The sequence below is a fragment of the Schistocerca piceifrons genome, chromosome 9, assembly GCF_021461385.2.
Source record: "Schistocerca piceifrons isolate TAMUIC-IGC-003096 chromosome 9, iqSchPice1.1, whole genome shotgun sequence".
NCBI lineage: Eukaryota > Metazoa > Arthropoda > Insecta > Orthoptera > Acrididae > Schistocerca > Schistocerca piceifrons.
In genome coordinates, this window is record NC_060146.1 from 182,531,139 (window position 1) to 182,557,970 (window position 26,832).

The following is a 26,832-nucleotide window of genomic DNA, read 5'->3' on the forward strand; positions in this document are numbered from 1 at the left end:
ACCAGTAGATTTCTTCTGGCCAGGAATTCCAGGAATTCCCTTTTTCCTGCTCTGTTCAGCTTTTTTAAACCCTTCTTGTTTCGTCCGTCGCATGTTATTCTGCTTCCAAGATAGCAGAATTCTGTAACCTGATTTATTTCGTGATCATCTATATTGATGTTAAGCTTCACGCTATTCTCATTTCTACTACTTTTCGCTACTTTCGACATTCATTCGTTTCACTCTCAATCCATATCATGTACTCATTAGACTCCTTATTCCATTAAACAGATCCCGGCTCAGTTCCACTCTTGACCGTTACTGCTTCACCGATGTACACTGATTAGCCCGAATATTATGACCATCTACCTAATAACGGATAACAGCGGCAACGCGTCGTGGCATGGAAGCAATGAGACCTTGGTAGGTCGTTGGAGGGAGATGGCCCCACATCTGCACACACAAGTCACCTAATTCCCACAAATTCTGGGGAGTGGAACGATGAGCTTTGACGCCACGTTCAGTCACGTCCCAGATGTGCTCGATCAGGCTCATATCTGGCGAGCTGGGCGGTCAGCACACCAGTTGGAACTCTCCACCATGTTCCTCGGCCTTGTGACATGACGCGTTGTCTTGTTGAAAAATGCCACTGACGTCGGGGAAACATTATCGTCATGAAGGGGTGCACTTGCTTTGCAACCAATGTACGACACTCCTTGGTCGTCGTGGTGGCGTGCACGAAGTCCACTGGACCCATGGATGGCCATGAGATGTTCCTCAGGGCTTAACAGAGCCGCCGCCAGCTTGTCTCCCTCCTGCAGTACAGGTCTCAAAGAGTTGCTCCCCCTGGAAGACGACGGATTCGCGCCCCCGTCGGCATGGTGAAGAAGGTATCGGGATTCATCAGACCCTGCAACCCTCCGGCACTGCGCCAGTGTCCAGTGCCGATGATCACGTGCTCCCTTCAGTCGTAGGTGCCGAAGTCGTGGTGTTAGCATTCGCACCGCAGTGGTCGTCGGCTGCGGAGATCCATCGTCAACAATGTTCGGTGTGCTGTGTGTACTCTGCCCAGCATTAAAGTCTGACATTAGTTCTGCCACAGTTCGCTGCCTGGCCTGTTTTACCAGTGGGCCCAGCCTACAACGTCCGATATCTGTAATACGGGGTGGCCGCCCAACCCCAAGACATCTGGACGTAGTTTCACCTTGGTTTCGTCACGTGTAGAAGATCCCCACCCTCCCAGGACTCCTCGAACACCCGGCAAGTCTTGCAGTTTCCAAAATGCTCGTGCCGTCACAGTCCGCCCTCGGTCAAACTCAGATAGATCCCGCACCTTCCCCATTCTACACATGGACAGCACAGTCACTGACTCTGTATGCACCGTGAGTGTGTCTGACTAGCAGTCATTCCTCGCCGGGTGACGCTGCTATCTCCTGGACGGGATTATATCGATAGTTTCTGCAATCGTGTTATAATTTCATGTATTGACTCGTTCCATGACCATGGAGACTTCTCCTTAATGTGGTTCCACGGAACAATAAATAAATAAATGAATAAATAAATAAATACCAGTAGATTTCTCCTGGCCAGGAATTCCAGGAATTCCCTTTTTCCTGCTCTGTTCAGCTTTTTTAAACCCTTCTTGTTTCGTCCGTCGCATGTTATTCTGCTTCCAAGATAGCAGAATTCTGTAACAGTGTCACAGTGTTCTGCTGATCAATGTATAGACTGGAATTGTAGGGGAGAAAGACCACATCCCTGTCTTACACCCTTTCTAACCCGAGCACTTTGTTCTTCGTCTTCCAGTCTTGTTGTTCTATTTTGCTTTTAGTACAGTACATTTTGTATATGGGCTACCCAGCACGTAATAGGCGTTTTGCTCTATTGCAGCAGTGGGCAGGGCTACAGACGTCATATTGGTGCTGTAGCATTGCTACACTCAGTATATACCCAGCGTTGATAGCGTACTGTCTGTGCCTCTGCTGCTATGCTTTCTGTGACGTATTAACAGTTGCATTGCAATAGAAAATCCCGCCATTCGTGAGGTGCATTCTGTGATTAAGTTCTTGTTGGCAAGACACCGCAAACCTGTTGTCAAACACCGACAAAGTTAAGAGTTCCTTTGGTGTTTTGGATGGGAGGTTTTCGATCATCCACCATACAACCCAGATTAGACGCTGAGTGATTACTAGCTCTTCCCAGCAATGAATCTGATAGTGACGCCGAGATGCATGACGTCATAAACCAATGGCTGCAATCGTAGGCGGCAAACTTGTACAGAGACGATATTGAAAAACTTTTATCATGGTATGGTAACTGCCCCAATCTGAACGGCGATCATGCAGAAAAATAGTTTAAAAGTGAACCTTCAAAATGAATGTAATAAAATTAGGGTTTTCTATACTGTTAATTTCTTTTTAATTTCAAAATGTCTGTTTCTTTCTGCATAGCCCTCGTGCATTAACCGTCTATCACTGTAGCTGGAACCTATTTTTCTCGGAATTTCGAAAATCTTGCACCTGTTCACATTGTCGATCTCTCTTTCCGGGTCGACGAATTCCATGAATCTGTGTTACGTTTGCTTCAGTTTTGCTTCCATTAGCAAGCGGATCGTCAGAAGTGGCTCTTGGTGCCTTTACCTTTACTAAAGCCAAACCGATCGTCATCTAACAGTTCCTCAGTTTTCTTTTTCATTCTTCCGTAAATTATTCTTGTCAGCGACTTTTATACATGAGCTGTTACGTTATCTGTTCGATAGTTCTCGCACTAATCTCTTCTTGCTGTCTTCGGGATAGTATGGATGATATTTTTCCGAATGTCCGATGGTATATCGGCTCTCTCACAGATTCTGCACTCCAACTTCAATAGTAGTATGGTTGTCACTGCTCCCAATGAATTTAGAAATTCCGATGGTAGACCTCACGTCAAGTTTAACAGAATATCTGACATTGCGTCCGCAAGGTGTACACTTGATAGAAAAGTTAATGGTGGGACAGATCCTCCTTAGTATACATTGACTGTAAAGAATCTTCTAAGGAAATAGGCTACTGGCTAATAGACGTACAACAAAGCACAGAGTTTTAGGTAGGTGTGCGTGTGTGTGTGAAGTCTTATGGGACTTAACTGCTAAGGCCATCAGTCCCTAAGCTTACACACTACTTAACCTAAATTATCCTAAGGACAAACACACATACCCATGCCCAAGGGAGGACTCGAAACTCCGCCGGGAGCAGCCGCACAGTCCATGACTGCAGCGCCTTAGACCGCTCGGCTAGTCCCGTTTTAGGTAGTAAGATTCTGAATGAATCGTGTATGACAGTGGAGAGGGCCTTCAACAACCACTGTAGCAGGAAATTATCGATGGATCTCTCACAGTATTCAAATAAATTCTAAACAGCGCTCATTCACTTGCGGATGGCGCTGGATCTGAAATTGAAAGCAGTCTAGCAAAAACAGAAATCATTTTCCAATGCGCCATTAGAAAGGAACATCCAAGAGCACTGTGACGATTTAATCCCGGCACTACTGCAAAAATAAGTCATACAAAGTTTTCTGTCGGTGGCTATGAGAAACAACAAAAATCGCTAAAACGAAACAAGGCTTCAGGGCCTGATGGAATCGCTCTCACCTTCTATACAGACTTTTCAGGTGAGCTAGCTCCCGTCATAACCATAATACAATGTAGATCCTTTGTCCAAAAATGCTTGCCCAGCGGTTGAAAGAAAGCACAGATGACACCCATCAGCAAGAAGAATAGCGAAAGAGACCAAGTTTGATATTTCATAAAGGAAAAAGGAATTCAACAATCAGTCGCAAATCTACATCTATTCCAGATCGAGATTTCATCTACTGAATAGCTACATTCAGTGCGTTTAGATTGAGTCATACAGACTCATCAAATTTGTGGCAATACATGTTACAATACGACTTTAACACGAACATTGCCAGATCCTAACTCAAGCCTGAAGAGTCTATACCAGTCGATTTAAACGCATTGAAATAGCACAATTGCTGAAATGAAGATCTGCAAGAAGAATATAGATTGGATTTGCGACTGATTGTGAATTAGTTTTCGCCGGTCGGTGCGGCCGAGCGGTTTCAGGCGCTTCAGTCTGGAAACGCGCGACGGCTACGGTCGCAGGTTCGAATCCTGCCTCGGGCAAAGATGTGTGTGATGGCCATAGGTTAGTTAGGTTTAAGTAGTTCCAAGTTCGAGGGGACTGATGACCTCAGATATTGTCCCATAGTGCTCAGAGCCATTTGAACCATTTGAATTAGTTTTCCTTTTTTGATACAACACAAGGATCCATGAAACAACCGTCATATCTCTTTGCAAGCTTAGTGTTGTGTCTCTAATACACATCCTGGTACGGCAAGTTAACTGCAAGTACGCCTGTTAATTACTTAATATGGTTAAAACATGTTCCAGCGAGGTAGGCGAGGTGGAATGATACTGCCTGTTCAAATGGACACTACAACCAATCTGAGAATTTGTTCATTGATTCTGTATTTGCCACCACGTAGACTCTTTGACCCTACTCCTTTGGTAATAGGAATGAGCGTTGAAATCGCTCCCTACATATTAATAACTTAATTTCGCACAACGGAAACGGCTTCTAGCGAGCAGGTTCTCTCAACAGTGAGGTCATCAGCGCCATTGCTCAAGTAATTGGGTACAAATGAACTCTCAAGGAATGGGATAATTGCTGTGAATCCGTTAACTCCAGTGCTGGAAGTGGGAATACCATATCTCAAAAAACACAGTCACCCACTGAGATGACATACAACGCTGCTACAGAGAAAGTCTCCTTTTCAGTAGTCCATACATTATGCAGAAAGAAGGTAGCACGAATGGGTGCCGCTTTGTTTGAATCAGGGGAGAGCATCACAGAAACGTTGAAAACTTGAACTGGTAAGCGCTTGAAGACGGATATCAGTTAGTCTATCCCGAGAAAGCTATTCTACGCATTGTTCCAGAAGCGGCCGTGGCAAAAGATTAGACTAACTATAGCATGTGCATAGACAATGAAGCAGTGAATTTCCCGGCACTCCACTTGTAGCTGGGACCAGAGGAAAGCCCAGCATGCCGTCCAAAATACTGTCTGCCATGCTCTTCTCAGTAGCTGCAGGGTACTCGTACGTATGTAGATGTAGAAAAATGTGTCAAGTTTATTTGGCAGGAGGATTTAAAAACATTAGCTGCCAGTGGGCATTAATTTATATGAATAGGGCATGTTGGAAATTTGTTCTGGACTGGGGTTCAAATCCACGTCTCCTGCTTACCAGGCACTTCGCCCTCTGAACATAACATCAACATTAGCACATACCTCCCCCCCCCTCCCCCCCCTCCCCCCCCCCCTCCCGCCCCCGCATCCGTCAGACCCCAAATTCTCAATTTACACCACATACTACTGATGTAGTGCCCCTGCCTATTAGTCTCACTACTCTCGCGGCATCTCTCCGACTCCCGTAAGAGTGTCAGTTTGGTGTGCATCTGCACTGACGGGATCATACGTATATCTGAAGGAGTTATATACAGGGCTATTACAAATAATTGAAGCGATTTCATAAATTCACTGTAGCTCCATTCATTGACACACTACAGATACGTAGAAAAACTCATAAAGTTTTGTTCGGCTGAAGCCGCACTTCAGGTTTCTGCCGCCAGAGCGCTCGAGAGCGCAGTGAGACAAACTGGCGACAGGAGCCGAGAAAGCATATGTCGTGCTTGAAATGCACTCACATCAGTCAGTCATAACAGTGCAACGACACTTCAGGACGTAGTTCAACAAAGATCCAACAACTGCTAACTCCATTCGGCGATGGTATGCGCAGTTTAAAGCTTCTGGATGCCTCTGTAAGGGGAAATCAACGGGTCGGCCTGCAGTGAGCAAAGAAACGGTTGAACGCGTGCGGGCAAGTTTCACGCGTAGCCCGCGGAAGTCGACGAATAAAGCAAGCAGGGAGCTAAACGTACCACAGCCGACGGTTCGGAAAATCTTACGGAAAACGCTAAAGCAGAAGCCTTACCGTTTACAATTGCTACAAGCCCTGACACACGATGACAAAGTCAAACGCTTTGAATTTTCGGCGCGGTTGCAACAGCTCATGGAAGAGGATGCGTTCAGTGCGAAACTTGTTTTCAGTGATGAAGCAACATTTTTTCTTAATGCTGAAGTGAACAGACACAATGTGCGAATCTGGGCGGTAGAGAATCCTTACGCATTCGTGCAGCAAATTCCCAATTCACCAAAAGTTAACGTGTTTTGTGCAGTCTCACGATTTAAAGTTTACGGCCCCTTTTTCTTCTGCGAAAAGAACGTTACAGGACACGTGTATCTGGACATGCTGGAAAATTGGCTCATGCCACAACTGGAGACCGACAGCGCCGACTTCATCTTTCAGCAGGATGGTGCTCCACCGCACTTCCATCATGATGTTCGGCATTTCTTAAACAGGAGATTGGAAAACAGATGATGGATCGGTCGTGGTGGAGATCATGATTAGCAATTCATGTCATGGCCTCCACGCTCTCCCGACTTAACCCCATGCGATTTCTTTCTGTGGGGTTATGTGAAAGATTCAGTGTTTAAACCTCCTCTACCAAGAAATGTGCCAGAACTGCGAGCTCGCATCAACGATACTTTCGAACTCATTGATGGGGACATGCTGCGCCGAGTGTGGGAGGAACTTGATTATCGGCTTGATGTCTGCCGAATCACTAAAGGGGCACATATCGAACATTTGTGAATGCCTAAAAAAACTTTTTGAGTTTTTGTATGTGTGTGCAAAGCATTGTGAAAATATCTCAAATAATAAAGTTATTGTAGAGCTGTGAAATCGCTTCAATCATTTGTAATAACCCTGTATGTCTGCAAGAATGGACACCATTTTTGATCCTACAGCCACTATGAATATCAAGACGCAAAGTAGTGGTCAGCGTATGTGCCTAACAAGCAGGAGATCCAGATTCGAATCGCACTCCAGCACAAATTTTCTGCTTGCCTCATTGATATAACTTAATGCCCACTGACAACTAATGTATTTCATTCCTTTGTTTCTTGATTCATAGTGGTTGCACTATCAAAATGTGTCTATCCTGTTGGCTATGTTCAAAAGAACAGACACTACAAATATAATGGCCACTCAGAAAAGTGTATAGGAAATGGAATTATATCCATGATATACAGGCCATTTATTAACATGGTCGATATACCAAGAGTGCAATATCGATGTACGAGGGTAATCCCAAAATTAAGGTCTCCTATTTTTTTATAAGTACATAGATCTGTTCATTTTACAATGGTTTACATCAATTTACAGCTTGAACATTTAGCTATTTTTCGACTTAATTACCATTTCTGTCGATGCACTTTTGTAGACGCTGTGGCAGTTTTTGTATGCCCATGTCATACCAGCTCGCCGCCATGCTGTTCAGAAAGTTATGAACCTCTTCTTTCACCTCGTCGTCGGAACTGAATCGCTTTCCGGCCAAATATTCTTTTAACTTAGTGAACAGGTGATAGTCACTGCGCGCCAAGACAGGACTATAGGATGGGTGGGTGATTATGTTCAACTGAAGCTGTTGCAGGAGAGCAACGGTTTGCCGAGCGATGTGTGGGCGAGCGTTGTCATAGAGAATGTGTACGCTCTTGCTCAACATTCCTCTTCTCCGGTTCTGAATTGCCCGTTTGAGTTTTTTCAGAATCTCACAGCACCTGTCAGCGTTAATTGTGGTCCCAGCGACTCAGTTCCGACGACGAGATGAAAGAAGAGGTTCATAACTTTCTGAACAGCATGGCGGCGAGATGGTATGACATGGGCATACAAAAACTGCCACAGCTCCTATAAAAATGCATCGACAGAAATGATAATTAAGTCGAAAAATAGCTAAATGTTCATGCTATAAACTGATGTAAACCACTGTAGAAATAAACAGGTCTATGTGCATATAAAAAAATAGGAGACCTTACTTTTGGGATTTCCCTCGTATGTACCCACGAAACTACCTAAAAGATTTCGATGTTTAGTATTTATCGATAAATCTTTTCTCTGTCTGTGCAGCGCTGCCGAGATCTGGTGCAGTGCTGGTTGCATGGCCACGTCGTGGTGACCGGGGCCTACCTGGTCTACTTCTGGCTGGTGCTGACAGAACTGTTCCTCACTGGCTCCGTTCAGACTGGCTACTTCATTCTGGCTGCAAACATTCTCGGCATAGGTGAGAGAGCTCTGTAGTAGGACCCAGCTTCCCACAAAAGTAAGACAATAGCGGATAGAGGATCTCTACTTGTACACTACTGGCCATTAAAATTGCTACACCAAGAAGAAATGCATATGATAAACGGGTATTCATTGGACAAATATATTATACTAGAACTCACATGTGATTACATTTTCACGCAATTTGGGTGCATAGATCCTGAGAAATCAGTACCCAGAACAACCACCTCTGGCCGTAATAACGGCCTTGATACGCCTGGGCACTGAGTCAAACAGAGCTTGGATGCAGCTTCAGCACGACACCACATTTCATCAAGAGTAGTGACTGGCGTATTGTGACAAGCCAGTTGCTCGGCCACTATTGACCAGTCGTTTTCAGATGGTGAGAGAGTTGGAGAACGTGCTGGCCAGGGCAGCAGTCGAACATTTTCTGTATCCAGAAAGGCCCGTACAGGTCCTGCAACATGCGGTCGTGAGTTATCCTGCTGAAATTTAGGGTTTCGCAGGGGTCGAATGAAGTATAGAGCCACGGGTCGTAACACATCTGAAATGTAACGTCCACTGTTCAAAGTGCCGTCAAAGCGAACAAGAGGTGACCGAGATGTGTAACCAATAGGACCTCATACCATCAAGCCGGGTGATACGCCAGTATGGCGAAGACGAATACACGCTTCCAATGTGCGTTCACCGCGATGTCGCCAAACACGGATGCGACCATCATGACGCTGTAAACAGAACCTGGATTCATCCGAAAAAATGACGTTTTGCCATTCGTGCACCCAGGTTCGTCGTTGACAACACCATCGCAGGCGCTCCTGTCTCTGATGCAGCGTCAAGGGTAACCGCAGCCACGGTCTCCGAGATGATAGTTCATGCTGCTGCAAACGTCATCGAACTGTTCGTGCAGATGGTTGTTGTCTTGCAAACGTCCCCATCTGTTGACTCAGGTATCGAGACGTGGCTGCACGATCCGTTACAGCCATGCGGATAAGATGCCTGTCATCTCGACTGCTGGTGATACGAGGCAGTTGGGATCCAGCACGGCGTTCCGTATTACCCTCCTGAACCCACCGATTCCATATTCTGCCAACAGTCATTGGATCTTGACCAACGCGAGCAGCAATGTCGCGATACGATAAACCGCAATCGCGATTGGCTACAATAAGACCTTTATCAATGTCGCAAACGTGATGATACCCATTTCTCCGACACGAGGCATCACAACAACGTTTCACCAGGCAACGCCGGTAAACTGCTGTTTGTGTATGACAAATCGGTTGGAAACTTTCCTTATGTCAGCACGTTTTAGGTGCTGCCACCGGTGCCAACCTTCTGTGAATGCTCTGAAAAGCTAATCATTTACATAACACAGCATCTTCTTCCTGTCGGTTAAATTTCGCGTCTGTAGCACGTCATCTTCGTGGTGTAGCAATTTTAATGGCCAGTAGTGTATATCTGTGACAGGACTCATTATATACCGCCTGACAAAAAAGTGACTACCTATAACACATGCTTGGATGTCAGTGTAACTTCATACACATATCCACCATTGGCAGGTATGTATTATGATTGAAGCTGCAATGCTGTGTGAATTGTAGAACGACCAACAGAGTGCATTAGTGTTTTTCGCGTTTAGAGTTATCACACGTCTTTGTAGGGTATATGGTGCGGGCTTTCAAATAATAAAAATAAATCAGGTGAGGTGTTGCCCACAACTATGTACCCTCCGACTCAACGTTGAAATTTTAAAAGTTTTGTCTGGTTTCGTTGTCTAGGGGCTGGGATACGTAGTTGCCACATTACAGGCCAAATACCGCTGAGTCTATAGTATACGATAAGAATACACACATGAATCGAATGGTCGAACGTTTCTATCACTCGGCAATTGCGAAATATGAAAGTAACATATAAATTTATAAATGAAAGATTGCAAATAAATAAAATCTGCAGGTACTATCTTAACGACTGTAAATGATGAGTATGATAGTTGAATTACTTTTGAGAATGCGGTATATTTCTGCAAAACACTCATTGGTGTCGATGGTCCAGCAATTAAATAAAATATAAGTTGAATAACAGGGAAACAATAGATTCCTGCATCACGTAATTAGTTATGAACGACGACATAGCTAGCGATATATTCACTTCTGAACGCATACTTCGACTTCACTGCAGAAGCCACGGAAATCACACAAGAGCACAGGTCGGCACTCCGAAATATTTCTATCTTTCGCGACCACGCGAAAAACTGCTCCACGCTGTCTAAATCTTTCCGCCAACTGTCGCGTCCAGCACTTCCCGTGTCCTGTGCCGTCTCGTCCAGAACTGCCGCACTGCCCAGAATTACCTCATGTTCTCTCCGGAAACGATGCTCCTCCCCAACCTTCATACGTCTCTCTTAGGAACGAGTGCTGTGATTGGCTAGAGCGCTCCCTCCACATCTCCAAGCCAACGTACAGTCACAAATATATTGAAACATTTCGAAACTGGATTTACATTTAAATAACTTGATATTAAATAAATATTCCTGCAGCTGGACCATAAACACAATCTAACACACATTATTAAATACATAATCAAATTAAATAAACATGTATCAAAGGAATAGCAACAAAAGGTAAGCCAGTAGCTTAATGTCTCTGTCCTTTCTAAAACACAGTAAATATTTAACCAATTTCTTTATGAATAGTATACAGGGTGGAAAGTATTTAAACCGAGAAACTCTAGGAGGTTGTAGGGGACATCAAAACAAATATTTTTCCCTAGTGTCATTTTTTCCTACGAGGATTATTTAAACCGTTGGAGGCCGTATTACGCTCTTCAGTTGTAGGCAACTGCTGTCCACCAGTGTAGTAGCGCAGAGTGTCTGTTTACTATTGGAGCGATACACTTGGAGTGAGTACACTGATATGGTTGGTGTGTACTACATAGCGCGCCACAACGGACGAGCTGCACAGCGGGTTTATCAACAACAGAATCCTAACCGCCGTATCCCGCATCATACGACCTTTGCTGCTGTGTACGAACGTCTGAGTGAGACCGGGTCATTTAGCAGATTACCTGGACAGGGATGCCGTCGCACGGTAAGAACGCTGCAATTTGAGGAAGCTGTCTTGCAGCATGTGGAGCGGGATCAGCACTCGTTCAAATGGCTCTGAGCACTATGGGACTTAACATCTATGGTCATCAGTCCCCTAGAACTTAGAACTACTTAAACCTAACTAACCTAAGGACAGCACACAACACCCAGCCATCACGAGGCAGAGAAAATCCCTGACCCCGCCGGGAATCGAACCCGGGAACCCGGGCGTGGGAAGCGAGAACGCTACCGCACGACCACGAGATGCGGGCCGATCAGCACTCGTGTAATTGCACGTAACATGGGAACGAATCAGACGAATGTAAGAACAGTCCTTCGAGAGCAATTGTTACGTCCATTTCACTTACTGCGTGTCCACAACCTCGAACCAGTTGATTATCCACCCAGAGCACAGTTTTCGCAGTGGTACCTGGAACAGAGTGAAATGCTTCCTACGTTTCCATCCTCTGTGTTGTTTACCGATTAAGCAACGTTCGGACGTGATGGAGTCTTCAACATGCACAATTCGCATGTTTGGAGTGAGAATAACCCACATGCCACAGTTACTAGCGCTCATCAAGTGCGGTTCTTCGTTAATGTGTGGGTCGGTGTTGCTGGGGACTGTTCAATTGGACCGTATCTGCTACCTAGTTGTTGTCTCTTGGTCATAAAAAATGGAAAAGCGTTTGTTGGTTTAATTAATTTGCCGCCAGAGAAATCTTCCTCTACCGGTTTAAATACTCCTCATAGGAAAAAATGACATTAGGGAAAAATATTTGTTTTGATGTCCCCTAGAACCTCCCAGAGTTTGTCGGTTTAAATACTGTTCACCCTGTATATCAGATAGAAACAAAGCGATAGACGAATAAATATAAATATATATGTATATAATCATGCTACTACCGTTTTTTTGTGTAACTGTGGAATACTTATGGCCTGACTCGATTAGTAGTACTCGGCCACTTTGACCTCCAATAACTCATATACTATTCAAGTTACATGCCTCTAATTCATTCCAATTTAGGTTTACACTAATAGGTTTCTAAAGACATGTGGATCGACGGAATCGTTTAGATTTTTGAAATTCGTTGCTGGGTGTTACTTTTATAGGTTACCCTCAGATACTGAACTTGAGATTAATAAAAGGTATTGAAAATCTGATTACACCATCAGAATAGTAGTGCAATTAATGGTAATGTAGATGTTTCTTTTTGAGGTATCATGATTGATCTGGCTACTATTAATTTCTATGCAAACTGTGAAATGTCTGCTATTATGGTTCCACAAAGTCTGCCATCTTTGGCACTCCCGGCATAGACATCTCCTTCATCGACACAAAGCACCGTCCTCGTCACGGCTACCCCTGAAGTCCGGCTAACGTTGGGCACCACGTGTCTGCCGCCGGGCTCCGGCTGGCAGAGCGGCGCGTGCGATCGTCCCAACTCCGAACAGAAATACTTCCAAGGCGCCACAACTCACCAATTACCTCACACAGGGTAATTCGGCTGCCCCTACCGATCCCGTTTTATGCAACCCGCAATGCCTAACTATATGCGCCACGCTACCCTGCTGGAAAAACACCTGTGTTACGAATATAATAGAGTACACACTCTGTCATTTCAGTGTTTAATACATTATTTTCTGTACTGTCACCTCGTTTTAAGCATTATTTTCGCTTTTTGTTATACTCGGTCACTAGGCAAGATGTATTAAAGGTGATTCAGTTGCCCATAACGAAATTGTCTGAGAAAACCCAACAAACGTCCTGTAAGTCGTCTTAAGCCCGATATTCCCCTGCTGGCTTACTGCATGGTAATAATTTTCAGTAAGCTCATCTTGCAAACGCCTCTGAACACACCAGATTGGTGGCATAGACCCTTTGGAAAACATCAATCCCTTAAATCATTCATCTATGTCCATTGACATGTAACTAAATATGTGATGGGGTGTAACAATGAGCGACATCAGTAATTAAAACGAGATAAAAGTGTAGTAAATAATGTATTAAGGACCGAGCTGATGGAGTACATACTCTAATCTATTCACAATACAAGCATATTCCCAGCAGTGTAGCATTGTGCATAAGGTTAGATGTTGGCGGTTGCACGAAACGAGGCCGGCCACGGTGGCCGAGCGGTTCTAGATGCTTCAGTCCGAGAACCGCGCGACTGCTACGGTCGCAGGTTCGAGTCCTGCCTCGGGCATGGATGTGTGTGATGTACTTAGGTTAGTTAGGTTTAAGTAGTTCTAAGTTTTAGAGGACTTATGAACTCCGAAGTTAAGCCCCATAGTGCTCAGACCTATTTGAACCATTTTTTGCACGAAACGACATCGGCAGGGGAAGATGAATCATCAGGGCATGAACAGCATCCTATACTGAGTGATCACTGTGAAGAACATGGAGATGCCTGGTGCTTGTGCGAGACAGTGTCATTGGCACCTGTCAGACTTTGAAAAGGGCTTCATCGTGGATCTACATTTGGCTGGATGATCGAATCCTACAGTTTACAGATTTCTGGGCATCGAGATATGACAATGGCCCAGTGCTGGACTGCATGGGAGCGTGAGGACAAGTATATTCGTCGCCAAGGTTACGATTGACCGTATATGGCAACGCAAGGGAGAACTGCATATCGTGCCATTGGACAACAAGTAATGGGAGGATAATTAAATCAAGACCCTACACTGTCGACAGGCGCTGATATACATCAATGGGGACAGTTGAAAATATGTGCCCCGACCGAGACTCGGACCCAGGATCTCTTGCTTACATGGCAGACGCTCTATCCATCTGAGCCACCGAGGGCACAGAGACTATAGGAATTTATCCCTTGCACGCTCCACATGATGCCCACACTCCCAACTTAATGTCCACACACTACATTCGTAGTGCCCCTGCCGAATACACTCATTACTGGCAGCAGATCCATTGCCCGAACTCTTACAGGAATCGGTAAGATTGTCTGCAGCGAGTAATGAGTATAATGGGCAGGGGCACTACGAATGTAGCGTGCGGACTTTAAGTTGGAAATGCGGGTGTCACGGAGAGCGTGCAAGTGATAAATCCCTGCAGTCACACTATCCTCTGTGCCCTCGGTGGCTCAGATGGATTGAGTGTCTGTCATGCAAGCAAGAGATCCCGGGTTCAAGTCTCGGTTGGGGCACACATTTTCAACTGTCCCCGTTGATGTATATCAACGCCTGTCGACAGCGTAATGCCTTGATTCAATTATCATTTCATTCTAGGGCGCCCATGGTCGCCGATGGTATCTGTTCTTTCGGACATGTCCGAAAGAACAGATACCATCTTCATACAAGTAAGTAATGGACTCCCTGCTACATTCTGCGCCATCTGGTACCACTGGGAAAAGGCGAGCAGAGCCGGACTACAGAACTACCATTCCATATGTAGGCTGCCTTTAACACCACAACATAAATTACTGCGTTTGGAGTGGTGCTGTGAGAGGGAAGTTGGACTGCTGATGAATGGCGTCACACTGTGTTCAGCAATGAATCCCGATTCTGTACTAATGTTCAGCAATGAAGCCCAATTCCACACTAACCTAGATGACCATGGTTGGCGAATACGTAGGTGGTCTGGGGGCTGCAACGCCATTTGACTCGATGTAACTACATACTTTTTCAACCCTTGAACTTTCATTTTGTTTCCTCGTCCTCTCCTGAGCGCTTCACTTATTTTGTCTGGAGGTGTAGTTCCCCACTGCATGCAAGTCTGATAAACTGTATGATGCTATATAGCAATGAACAATTATGTACACAATTTGTTTAGAGACCATACCAGGTTGATGTGTGAAGTTTCCAACAGCAAGTAGTATCCATAGGAAATGAGACCATTTCAGAGACTTTACCAGTCTCATACAGATATTTTATTTATGTAAGCTGAAGCAAAGAGTGAAAATTTGTACCAATGCTGGGAATCGATCTTGGGTCTCCTGCTAGGGTTAGCCACTAAGCCACCTTGGCACAGCAGTTAACACAACTACACCAATTACCGTGGCGTGCCTCCCCCCTCGAGTCAAATTCTCAATGCCACCCCAGTCTACTTTGGATCGAAGAGGGAGACGTACCAGGGTAATCGGTGCATCTGTGTGAACTGGTGTGCAGTGGTTGCTTAGTATGTAATGCACCTGTCTAGAAAGCAGGAGACCTATGTTCTATTTCTGGCTGTGGTACAATTTTTCACTCGCTGCTTCAGTCTATATACATAAATGGTTCAAATGGCTCTAAGCACCATGAGACTTAACATCTGAGGTCATCAGTCCCCTAGACGTAGAGCTACTTAAACCTAACTAACCTAAGGACATCACACACATCCATGCCCGAGGCAGGATTCGAACCTGCGACCGTAGCAGTCGCGCGGTTCCAGACTGTAGCGCCTAGAACCGCTCGGCCACTCCGGCCGGCTTTCTGGTACAAAATTCGACATTGTTAACACGATGAAAACATATGATGTTGTTTGTTCCATTACTTACAGCCTAGTGGTTCCAGACTGAAGCGCCTAGAACCGCTCGGCCACAGAGGCCGGCCTATACACATGAAAAAGGAGAAATACCCAAAGACTCACGCCCACTGAAGAGAACTCATTATTGTAATGACAGAGTGTGTGAACAGTTGGAAGGCAACTCTCATAAACGCTGCCTTTATATGGTTCTTTGCAGCTGTAAACAGTTCTCTGAAGGCTTAATCTCATCTGGCTGGAACACCAGATTAAGTTTCTCTACTCTATGACACTCAGTCTGTACGATTGCGAGTCTCCAGTGTACAACTCGATCTTACGATCATAGAGTCACATCCGTTGTTGTTTAAACTCCATTAACAAGAGCCTCAAGAGTCCATGTCGACAACTTGGTGGAAATGAAGCATTAATGCCCATCTCACCTGCTGACTGGAACACTAGTTTCATGACTATTGAATTGTGTAGTCCATTTCTCTCTGGAAGGCCAAGATCCACATCTGCTGCACCATAATATGGAGTCCGTGTGACGGCAGGCCTGAATATGCAACTGGTGGATGGGTCTTCAGGCTTAAGTCATTTGTGATTCATACTACTGAATGAGACCCATTGCCGGCTGGAGTGGCCATGCGGTTCTAGGTGCTACAGTCTGGAACTGCGTGACCGCTATGGTCGCAGGTTCGAATCCTGCCTCGGGCATGGATGTGTGTGATGTCCTTAGGTTAGTTAGGTTTAAGTAGTTCTAAGTTCTAGAGGACTGATGGCCACAGCAGTTAAGTCTCATAGTGCTCAGAGCCATTTGAACCATTTTTTTTGAGACCCATTGTTTCTGTTTCAGCTAATAGCTGGGAAACTAGATCCAAATGTACTGAACGTTATTGTTCAGAGTCTCTTAATAAAAACTGTCAGTGACTCGGCGCCTCAATTGCTGCGTTGGAAATCAATTTCATGACTGTTGCCCCATGTTGAGCATTTCAGCCACTGGACGGGGTGCCAGATCCACGACTGCTGACTTGCGTTTTCCAGCATATGAGACCATGAACCTTCAGTGTCCAGCTCGAATGCTGAAAGAGGCAGCAGACATAGTTCCACTGGGATCTGTTGTTTTCAGACTTTGTGAACCTGAGACCATCGTGTTCACATCTACCGAGGCCTGGGACGCCCGATCCAAGACTGCTCCACTGCATTGTCTGGGATGAGTGCTCTTTGTGTCCATTTAAATGCACCGTAAAATGTCATCCACACCTACTAGCTTGCGTTGTCCAGACTTTGTGATTGCAAGCCTCCAGATCCATATCAGCCGCTGACCTGGATGCCACAATCATTTCAGTCACTGTCACTGTCCAACTACGCTGTTGGATATGATGCCAATGCCACGTCCACTGTAGTGTGTTGTCTTGGCTGTGTGAACAAAAGCCACCAGTGTCCCTCATGACTGTTGGCTGGGACACTGGATCGAAATTCACTGCACAGCGTTATTGAGACTTTGTGTAGATGACCTGACACTGTGTTCATCTCACCTATTATCTGGTACTCTAGATTCAGGTCTACTGAACTATACTGTTGAGACTGTGTGAACGTGACCTGTTATTGCTCATCGCAACTGCTCTCTCAGGAACAACATCTAAATTAGATGCTCTCTGTTGTTGAACTGTGTGAATGAAGATTACGTGTCCCAGTACTATTGCATTTTTCCTGAACTGAAAGATCCACTTGGAAAGATTTAATAAGACATATGGAAGAACTGAAAACAGCTTTGTGTAACTCAATTAGGAGTCAGAGCGACACAATCATCAGAGCAGAATGTAAAGTGTTGATATCTCGACTCTGTTGTCTTCTGTTGCAGCTGTGACCGTGTGTTTCTGGATGATGGTGCGTAGCTACAACCTCGAGTTGCAGCAGAACTTCTTGAGTACAGTGTCTGGGAGTTGTCGTCCATTGATTACCAACAGTTGCGTCCCAGCACCATCGCAGCCGAGTGATCCGTGAGACACTGAGAAGCTCTTGCCAGGGACACTTCATTCTCCCCAACCATGTACCAGTAATATCTAGACCCGACGTACATTTGCCACAGCTCCCGATTTCAGATTATCTTCCGCTGACAATCGTTCACAGTCTCACATCCGACATATACTGTACGAGCCATTGGATTAACTTACAGGCTGATAGCTGGCCACCTGGTATACGCTACATGCTCAAAGATTCGAGAGTTACGTGTGCACTGAAAATGAAATAGAATGTGGACTTGCAGATTAAACCGGGGAGGGCAGTGGTGGTCATAGCAGTTGAAGCAGCAGCTATAGTGAATGCTTCTACCTAACTCTTGGTAAAACGCTATCTGTATATTGGAGTACTTACATATAAAGGTTACATATCCAGTTCATCCGTACGCGCAGTTTCGTGCCTTACGCAGTGATCTATGAGTCTCCATGTGCTTGTTGACACCTTGTGGAGCATCTCAGGAGCTATACTTGGGAAGGATTCCTGGAGATTTGTGTGCAATACTTCACTAATCTTGTACTGACGTTGAGCCAAAAAGGAAATGATTCTTCCCCCATAATGACCTGTCTGGCGTGGCAAAGTCTGGGCTTGAAGGTGGCCATTTCAGTGGGGCTGGAGATGTTGCTGTACCACATCTACTACAGTAGGCCCAAAGTTGTTTCTCGATGAACTCACGCATCTGAATATCAAAGTTTGTTGGAGCTCTGTCTTGCTGTAAACACATGTGATCCTTGATCCTCTTGTCTTCGAGCTGAGCAGGGATACTAATAAAACAACTATTTATTTCTTCCCTTCTGCAGGGGCAAGAGAGTTACGGCGACTTCTCCAAAAGCCATAGAAATCAGGCAACATGGCGAGTATGTGGCGCCAGAGAAAGAGCTGTGACTGTCTTACAGATGGGCCCTACCACGCCACTAAAGACGTCAACCTCCAACTTATTTTTAACGAAGCATAACCACAGACATAACAGGAAACTTTAAATACTGTCTCCGATCATCAGGAAACGAGTTCGCCCAAAACACTGCTAGCGAAATTGTCACTGCACCAAATCGTGAGATGTTTGGCAAGGTCAGTTTGTGATACCATACGGAAATATTTAGATTATGCTAACGATCCATTTTTTCAACTTTGGCGAAAATCTTCTGCTCCTCAGACATTCAAATCTGAATGCATGTTCCAGAAAACCTTGAGCTGAAGTACTATGGTAAATATACTTAATTTGTCCTCAAATTAGGAATCAATAAATGCTTTAATCTTCTTCTTTTAGTATAGCAATGTTAAAAACGTATAGTGAGTGAAAAGTTAGCTTTGAACCAAATACAGCTCAGTCACAATCAAAATAACTTCATTCTAGTCTTCACGTTTCGAATACCCTTATCCCACCATAAGGTCACATCCTAAGCTACACGATACTTCTTTTAAAAACTATGGACTCTGATGTTTTATTTCCTTTCTCACATAATTACATTTGCCGTGATGATCGTACTGTGGTCCAAAAATTGTATGGTGCAGCATAGTTATTTTACTTGAGCTGAAAGATAATTTGCTCGGCTGCAAGGAAAAATACAATGTGGACTTGAAAAATGACAGCATCAACACAGAGATTATTAGATAGGATGCAGATGAAAAATCGAAATCGGTGCTGTTTTTAGGATGTCTGTAGAAGATTCTTGGTTCTATCCTAAGATTCAGGCGAATCTTTTGTACTCAAAGATTTCAATGCAACAGTGCAACAAACATTGACATGTTCCATCTACCAATTAGATGTCTCTCCAGAATCTTTCATTACGTCACAGACACGCGACTAAGACTGAATGTTTTACGTTTTAAGGTACCGAATTTTATAGCTAACAGAGTCGCAAATAGTTACGAAAAGCCATTAAAGTTTTCTACAGCTTGCCTTGTTCCAGTGGGCTTTAATCCAAATAACAGAAGAAATTAGATTTAGTAATTAATCGTGCTATCAGGCAGTAAGTTCATACCATGGAGAACGGCAACACAGGGACCTCTGGAGACGCAGTGAATCAGGGTTTCCACGAATTTCCAGACGCACCAGAGCTGTCGCACCTTTCGCCCAATAGATTGGGCTTTTCTTGTCTTATCAGCAGTAGATTGCGTAAGACGTATAATTCGATAATTTCTTGAATGTTATCACCAAATTTCTTTAGCATGCTCTATAAACAGTACAGAAGTTACTTAAGGTGGGAAATTTCCCGATAATGATCTGACAATCAAACAAGAGTGCACAATATACACTTTATAGGGCAGCTTACGGCAACATATATATTAACATATTTTGAAAGTTCCTGCAGATGTACGCAGGAGCACAGAATCATATGAAAGTGGAACGTGGACTACATGAAATCTACAGAAGGAACTGGAGGTATTGCAAATTTTGCACAATCTAAGAATTGCGATAAACTAAAAAAAAACGGCGACGAAAGAAATTCTTTATCTATTTGAATGATCTCCACTTAATATTCTTAAGCAGAACCGGTGACTTTTGCAGACAGTTCCCCTTTTGAGAGAGAGAGAGAAAGCGATAGAAGAAACTGTTAAAGGTTTGTCATTAAGTGGTTCTTTGAAAATGAGTGTCTCAAAATTTTTGAGAAGACACACTATATTCAGTTATTTACAACATACTGTCACGTCAATAATTGATCCAGAACAAGAACAGGACTTAGTAAAAGGGCTAGAATGCTCCAAATTTCTGGATGTACATACTGATGAAAACTTTAATTCGAAGGAAGGTATTACTGAGCTGCTCAAACAAGTTCAAATTCTTTTCCTCTGTATTATTGCTAGTCCTCAAAACAAACGCATTAACCTCCCAATGTTCTGTCTAATTCCGTTCAGTCAGGTGTTGGGAATAATTTTCTGGTGTAACTCATCAAATAGCAGAAAGAATAACATGTGGCGTTCACACAGTCATATTGTGGGTAAGTCTTCAAGGATTTTGGCATTTTAACTGGACTTCCACAATTCACACTCACACAGTTAAAAAAACCAATTGATTTCATGAAATAGCAGAATACCTAAAATAAACAGGGATCAGTATTAAAATGATAAATGAAAGAGACAAATTCAAAAGTAAAATTATGAACACGAAATTTGAAGTAAAAAATAGAAGGAAACAGCAAAGTGTGGACGGTCCAAAGGAAGCAGAAACACAACCAAAGAATGAAGAAGAGCTTTTGGGAAAAGAAAATGAAGAAAGAAACTAGAAAAAAATGAATAATCATGTAACATTCATGTAACCACTGTCCTGGAGCGAAAAAGGTAAAGCTATATACACAGAGTGCTAAAAAAAGACTCGAATACTTTGAGATGTGGCAGTACTCACCGAAACAAGAAATGTAAGTCCAATAAACATAGGTCTGGAAATGCATACTTTCTGCGATAAACACGTGTTTACAGGAGGTGTTCAACGTGGCGTCCATTTATGACAGTTCACCCTTCTGCCTTCTGGTGTAAGGTATGACACACCCTTTGAAGTATACCCGATTCTTATTGTACCTGCTGGCATGCATTGAAGATGCGACCCTGTACTGTCCGCACATCGTTAATTGGCGTTGCATAGACCATTTCTTTCAAGTGTCCCCATAAGCTAGTCTAGGTGTGAGGGCCCCCTCCACCAATCTAGTGGTCTTGAAATGTCTGCATCAGATATTCGTACACATTGTGACGAAAGAATGCTGGTGCGCCATCTTGTATAAAGACATTTGTACTCCTTGCGGCAGCGGTACAGACTCCAGCAAAGTAGGTATACATTAATGAGAAAGTCCAGATAATGTGATCATGTGGTAGCACGTATGGCCCTTTTAATCTATCGCCAAGTATGCCCGACCATACGACGATTCAGAATTGGTTTGACGCCCTCTTTCTTGGTTTACATCTGCGGACTGGGTGGGATCTTCTACTATCAGTTCTCCAAGGTACCTGTGTTCCTCAGATGCTGAAAAGTCTGTCGAACAGCTTATTACGGGGCACTTTGGTGTGAGAATATTTTTCAGCATAGAGGTCATGGGCTACGTCAATTTTCTAAAGCATAGCAGAATACCACATTCCCCTTTTCACTTCCATTGCTAACGAGTGGTGGAAGAGAGAAAATGTAAATGTACTACACCATTTGCCCGTACAGAAAGCTCAATAACAGTTAACACATAAATGAATCCTTTTGGAAGAAGTTAAAACACCATGATACATACCCAGGGTTGACAGAACCGTACAATAAGGCACACAAACATGACAGAAAATAATGTAGCCTGAAACATATTCGTATTTATTAGTGGATTTTGAAGTAAACTAATGCACAGTCATATTCAGAGTAAAAATTCAAGATTATAAAACTCAGTATTATTAAGCAACCTCATTCCTTTTCACTTCAGTTTAACACACCCACCTTCAAAAACTGATAATTGTAACCACTAGCTAATTCATAATATCCATTTGGTAAAATAATTTTAAATTCGTTATCAAGCTCCATTCATATATTTTCTACATGTGTAGTACTCAAATATTCACAACCTGTGATGTAATATGATCCATTGACTTATAACTCACTAACCTTTCTAAAAGAATTAGAACTGCTTGCATTACTGAGCTTCCTCAAAAAGGATTCCACTTTTATAGATTAAAAATTTAATAACTCTATAGATTTTTAATCTTCTCAATGTGACTAATGTGTAGGATGAATTAAATTTTGACTTTTTCGTTGAAAGAAATAATAAATTAAGAGGGGAACAAGTTGAATATAATATCTGCAAAGAATATTTTAAACCATCTTTAACTATAGAATGAGGGTCATACTTACTGTATGGATGTCTTAAAGCAAATTTATAGAGATGTAGAATACAAAATAAGATTTGTTAGTCATGAGGAAAGTGATATAGAAACATGGAAAGAAATATAAAAGTCAGATTATCTCCTTTTTATGACTGCAAAACAATAGCAAATTACAATTTGCTAATGAATAACTTACCAAAACTATTACAAAATTGTATTAAAAGCTATTCATTATTTTTAAAAGTTTCTCATTCAATAAGTAGAGCTTTTGAAGAAAGAGAGTATAATAAAATTTTACTAGTAAATTTATTTCATTTGCATAAGAAATGTGCCATGGATTTTATGTTTACCTTAGAAAAGAGAAGAGCTTTTTCAATATCCAGAGTCTCCATTTATAAAGAAAATTTTTTATTTATGTTTTCCTTATTAAATTAGATATTTTATAAATTGACTCAGAAAACAACAAAAATTCTACAGGGGTTTATACTGTTGAAAAGATAGCATAAATGATGTATAGTACACATGAATTAAGGTGTTTATTTTTTAAATAATATAATGATTATGAATGTGGGAACTGTACAGAAGATGATAATGATGAATAATGTCCATATTGTAAAGTATTTATTTTACTTTTCAATACATATGTTTCTTCATCGTGACAACTCAGTGCTTTTTTGTCTACATCAACTGCATAGCTTTCATGTTTTTCACTTCAAATCAAATTCATTGTCCTTTATTGTTGTATACTGCTAAATAAATAATCTTTACAATCTGCTAAACTTATTCTGTTTCTAAAAATAGATTTCTTAACACCTTTAGATTTTTCTCTGTTTTATCACCAATTTTATAAGCATATATTTTTGCACTTAAACCACAAAATTCTATTATTTTTCATTAAATTCATTTCTCATTTTTTCTAAAACTTTTTTGTTTCCTTGTGAAATACCATAAATATTATCTGTTGTATAATTAGTCATATGAAAGTAATCAATCATCTGTTTCATGTCTTCATAGAAACCTTTAGTCTGTATATTGTAAATGTAATAGTCTGTATTTTGATAACAAAACAATAGTTGCCCCATATTTTGATTCTATAGTGAAAAAATCATACAACAGTTCTTTAGATAAATGAAGTATACTTATTCCAACATACATGGGTTTATTAAATGTAATTTTTGTCTTATTCATACGAACAAGATTTTCATTAAATATCGCTCTCCCTTTAAATTTATCACATTTTGGAACAGCTCAGACTAAATTTTTTATATCCACTCTGTTTCGTATATATTTGCCATTGTCTTCCCAAACACTGAATTATTCATTGACTTGTGAAAATCTTTCTCAAAAATTCTTTGCTTTCATTCTCATTTCTCTGTTTAACTCTATATATTTTTTCAACCAGTCTGATTGATTGAATTTTAAGATTCTGTGTATTTTTGTTATTTTCATTCTTAGACAGATACTGTTGACGATTTCCATAGTGATCTACACAATTATTTTTGCTTCCCAGAGTAGTGAAGGATGTGCCTTCTTTAGTGTTAAATACAATTTTATTTTCAGGAGGGAGTGGCGAATCTTAATGTAAATCATGTAATTCTTTTGGATATTCTAGATCTACTTAGAAAATATATCCAATTTTAGCATTATCCGAAATCTAGTTTCTTTTTGCACAATCAAAATTACTTGATTTACCCCATTCGTATCCACCATATGGTAAATATTGTCTCATAGCATAACCATATAAAATGTCAGCATCTAAATATGCTAAATAATTTAATATCTTTTTTATGTTGTAATCTATCATATGTTTATTGTTTACTTTTACATTTCTTTTACAATACTGTGATATACCACTTCTTATTCGTTTTTCAACCATAAAAATCGATCGGAATAGTGTAAAAATTCTATTTCTTGTTTAGTCATATTTAACTATGCATCCTATGATAAACCAGGTGCAGTAAAATACCACGATGGATCTAAATCAATGCTTTTATACACGTTTTTTCTAAAATTCTCAATGACATCAAGCAGTAACAGAACATCTGCTTTTAAATACAGATCATAATATTCACAAAATTTTTATATTAAAGTTTTCCAGACCATTTGTGCATGATTGTAGTTTATTCTCCTTTGGTGGAAGCTGCTATCCTTCAAATTTTTTCCAAGAGTCCATGTAATCTTATGGATATACACCTTTCCTGATTACTAGATTGAATAACTCTTCTGGCATAAATAATTCATGTATCACATCATCCCGCATCTATTCCCCATTTTGATCACATAGAAGAATTAGAAATAACTATAACTGATGAAAATGTTAATTCAATTGACTTTAATGTTGCTACTGTAACAGTTATCTTAGAACTGTCTTAATAAATTTTATACTTAATAAATCATGAACAAGGTCAAGAGTTATCAGTTCTAATCATTCCCTGTGAATGAGAGGACTAAAAAAATTTAAATCTCCTCAACAAGAATGCAGAGATTAATGTAACTATTGAAGATGGTTGATTGATTCCTAATCATGCACACTTATACATGAACTTTAGAATTGTTATAGCTAATCGTGATTGATCAGAATCAGATTATCAAACTTATGACAGAAAATCAATAAAAATCAATTGAAAATTATGTTGCAAAACAGTTCAATGCTATCACCATAAAGAAAGGAAACAACAATTTCTTTGGAATGGAATACCCATTTATTTCTTCACTGGCTCATATTCGATTGACTTCGACTACAACCAATGAGTTAACCATAGATGGTCATACCCTCAATAACAGAAAGATAAATAGTAAGGAAAATGAAGTACATTATCCATTAGAATTATTTGACACATTTTTTTAAAGATTATAATGATGTGGGAAGGAGAGTTAACTGTAACTTTTACTTGGAGTCCAACTGCTGGAGATGTTATTCTTCAGTGGATTGACCATAAACAAGCCAATGTGGCATATACAGCCACTCATCCAAAGGACGGTAAGGTTGTAATAGAATCGATGGAAATCCGTATTCCAATGGTTTAATTTGAATTGGAATATTAGTTTGAATTACAACAAAAAAGATTAAAATATCCGAAAATTCCCATATCTTTCTTTGAACCACAAACCATAGGGACAGCTGGATTGGGTAGATGAGAAATTTTGAGGTAGATATTACACATTTCTGTAACTGTGCAGAGTTTGGTATACTGTACTACAATTTCTTTATTTACAGAGGAAAACAGAAAATAGTCAGGTACCTAACTCTTCTTTATTCAGTCATGTAAAATTACAGAATATCTATATAAAAATGGAAGAAATGTAATTTTTCCTCACAAAATATGGAATTTAGATCCAAAAAACAATTACCTAAAGTCATATGACACTTTCCTAGATTTTAAGACAACTACACAATTGAATAGTGATGTAAATGTAAGCCCATTCAGTTTTCTGGGAGATTATTCTATCAGTATGAATAATCTATCTAAAAGAATGAATGTATTAGCCACACAGGAAACTACAATGTAATTAGTTGCAACTTTTAATGATAACATTCTGGATGACACACTTATCTAAGTAGGAATCTGCGGTACAAAAAATTTGACATTCAATTCACAAGACTGAATTTCAGTTGAAAATTTTTAATTACATAAATGAACAAAAAATTGAAAATAACTTACAGAAGTGTTGATTTCATGCTTATATTCCTTTCTGGTAGGTGAATATGGATTGGGGGGGAAGAAATGAAAGAGGAATCCGCCTTGTAGAATTTTGCATAGAGCATAACTTAATCATAGCTAACACTTGGTTCAAGAATCATAAAAGAAGGTTGTATACCTGGAAGAATCCTGGAGATACTAAAAGGTATCAGATAGATTATATAATGGTAAGACAGAGATTTAGGAACCAGGATTTAAATTGTAAGACATTTCCAGGGGCAGATGTGGATTCTGACCACAATCTATTGGTTATGAACTGCAGATTGGAACTGAAGAAACTGCGAAAAGGTGGGAATTTAAGGAGATGGGACCTGGATAAACTGAAAGAACCAGATGTTGTAGAGAGTTTCAGGGAGAGCATAAGGGAACAATTGACAGGAATGGGGGAAAGAAATACAGTAGAAGAAGAATGGGTAGCTCTGAGGGATGAAGTAGTGAAGGCAGCAGAGGATCAAGTAGGTAAAAAGACGAGGGCTAATAGAAATCCTTGGGTAACAGAAGAAATATTGAATTTAATTGATGAAAGGAGAAAATATAAAAAGCAGTAAATGAAGCAGGCAAAAAGGAATACAAACGTCTCAAAAATGAGATCG

At 41.5% G+C, this 26,832-nt stretch overlaps 1 protein-coding gene across 1 annotated transcript in view; it reads left to right on the forward strand.

Moving 5' to 3' along the window:
- LOC124717102 overlaps nucleotides 1-23,305 on the forward strand; it is a 73,471-nt gene extending 50,166 nt beyond the window's left edge. The window contains exons 5-6 of the mRNA XM_047243811.1: nucleotides 8,044-8,197; nucleotides 17,599-23,305. Of these exons, the coding sequence (XP_047099767.1) occupies nucleotides 8,044-8,197; nucleotides 17,599-17,741 (297 nt within the window). The 3' untranslated portion in view covers nucleotides 17,742-23,305. The remainder of the gene's footprint in view (nucleotides 1-8,043; nucleotides 8,198-17,598) is intronic.
- The last annotated feature ends 3,527 nt before the right edge of the window (nucleotides 23,306-26,832 follow it).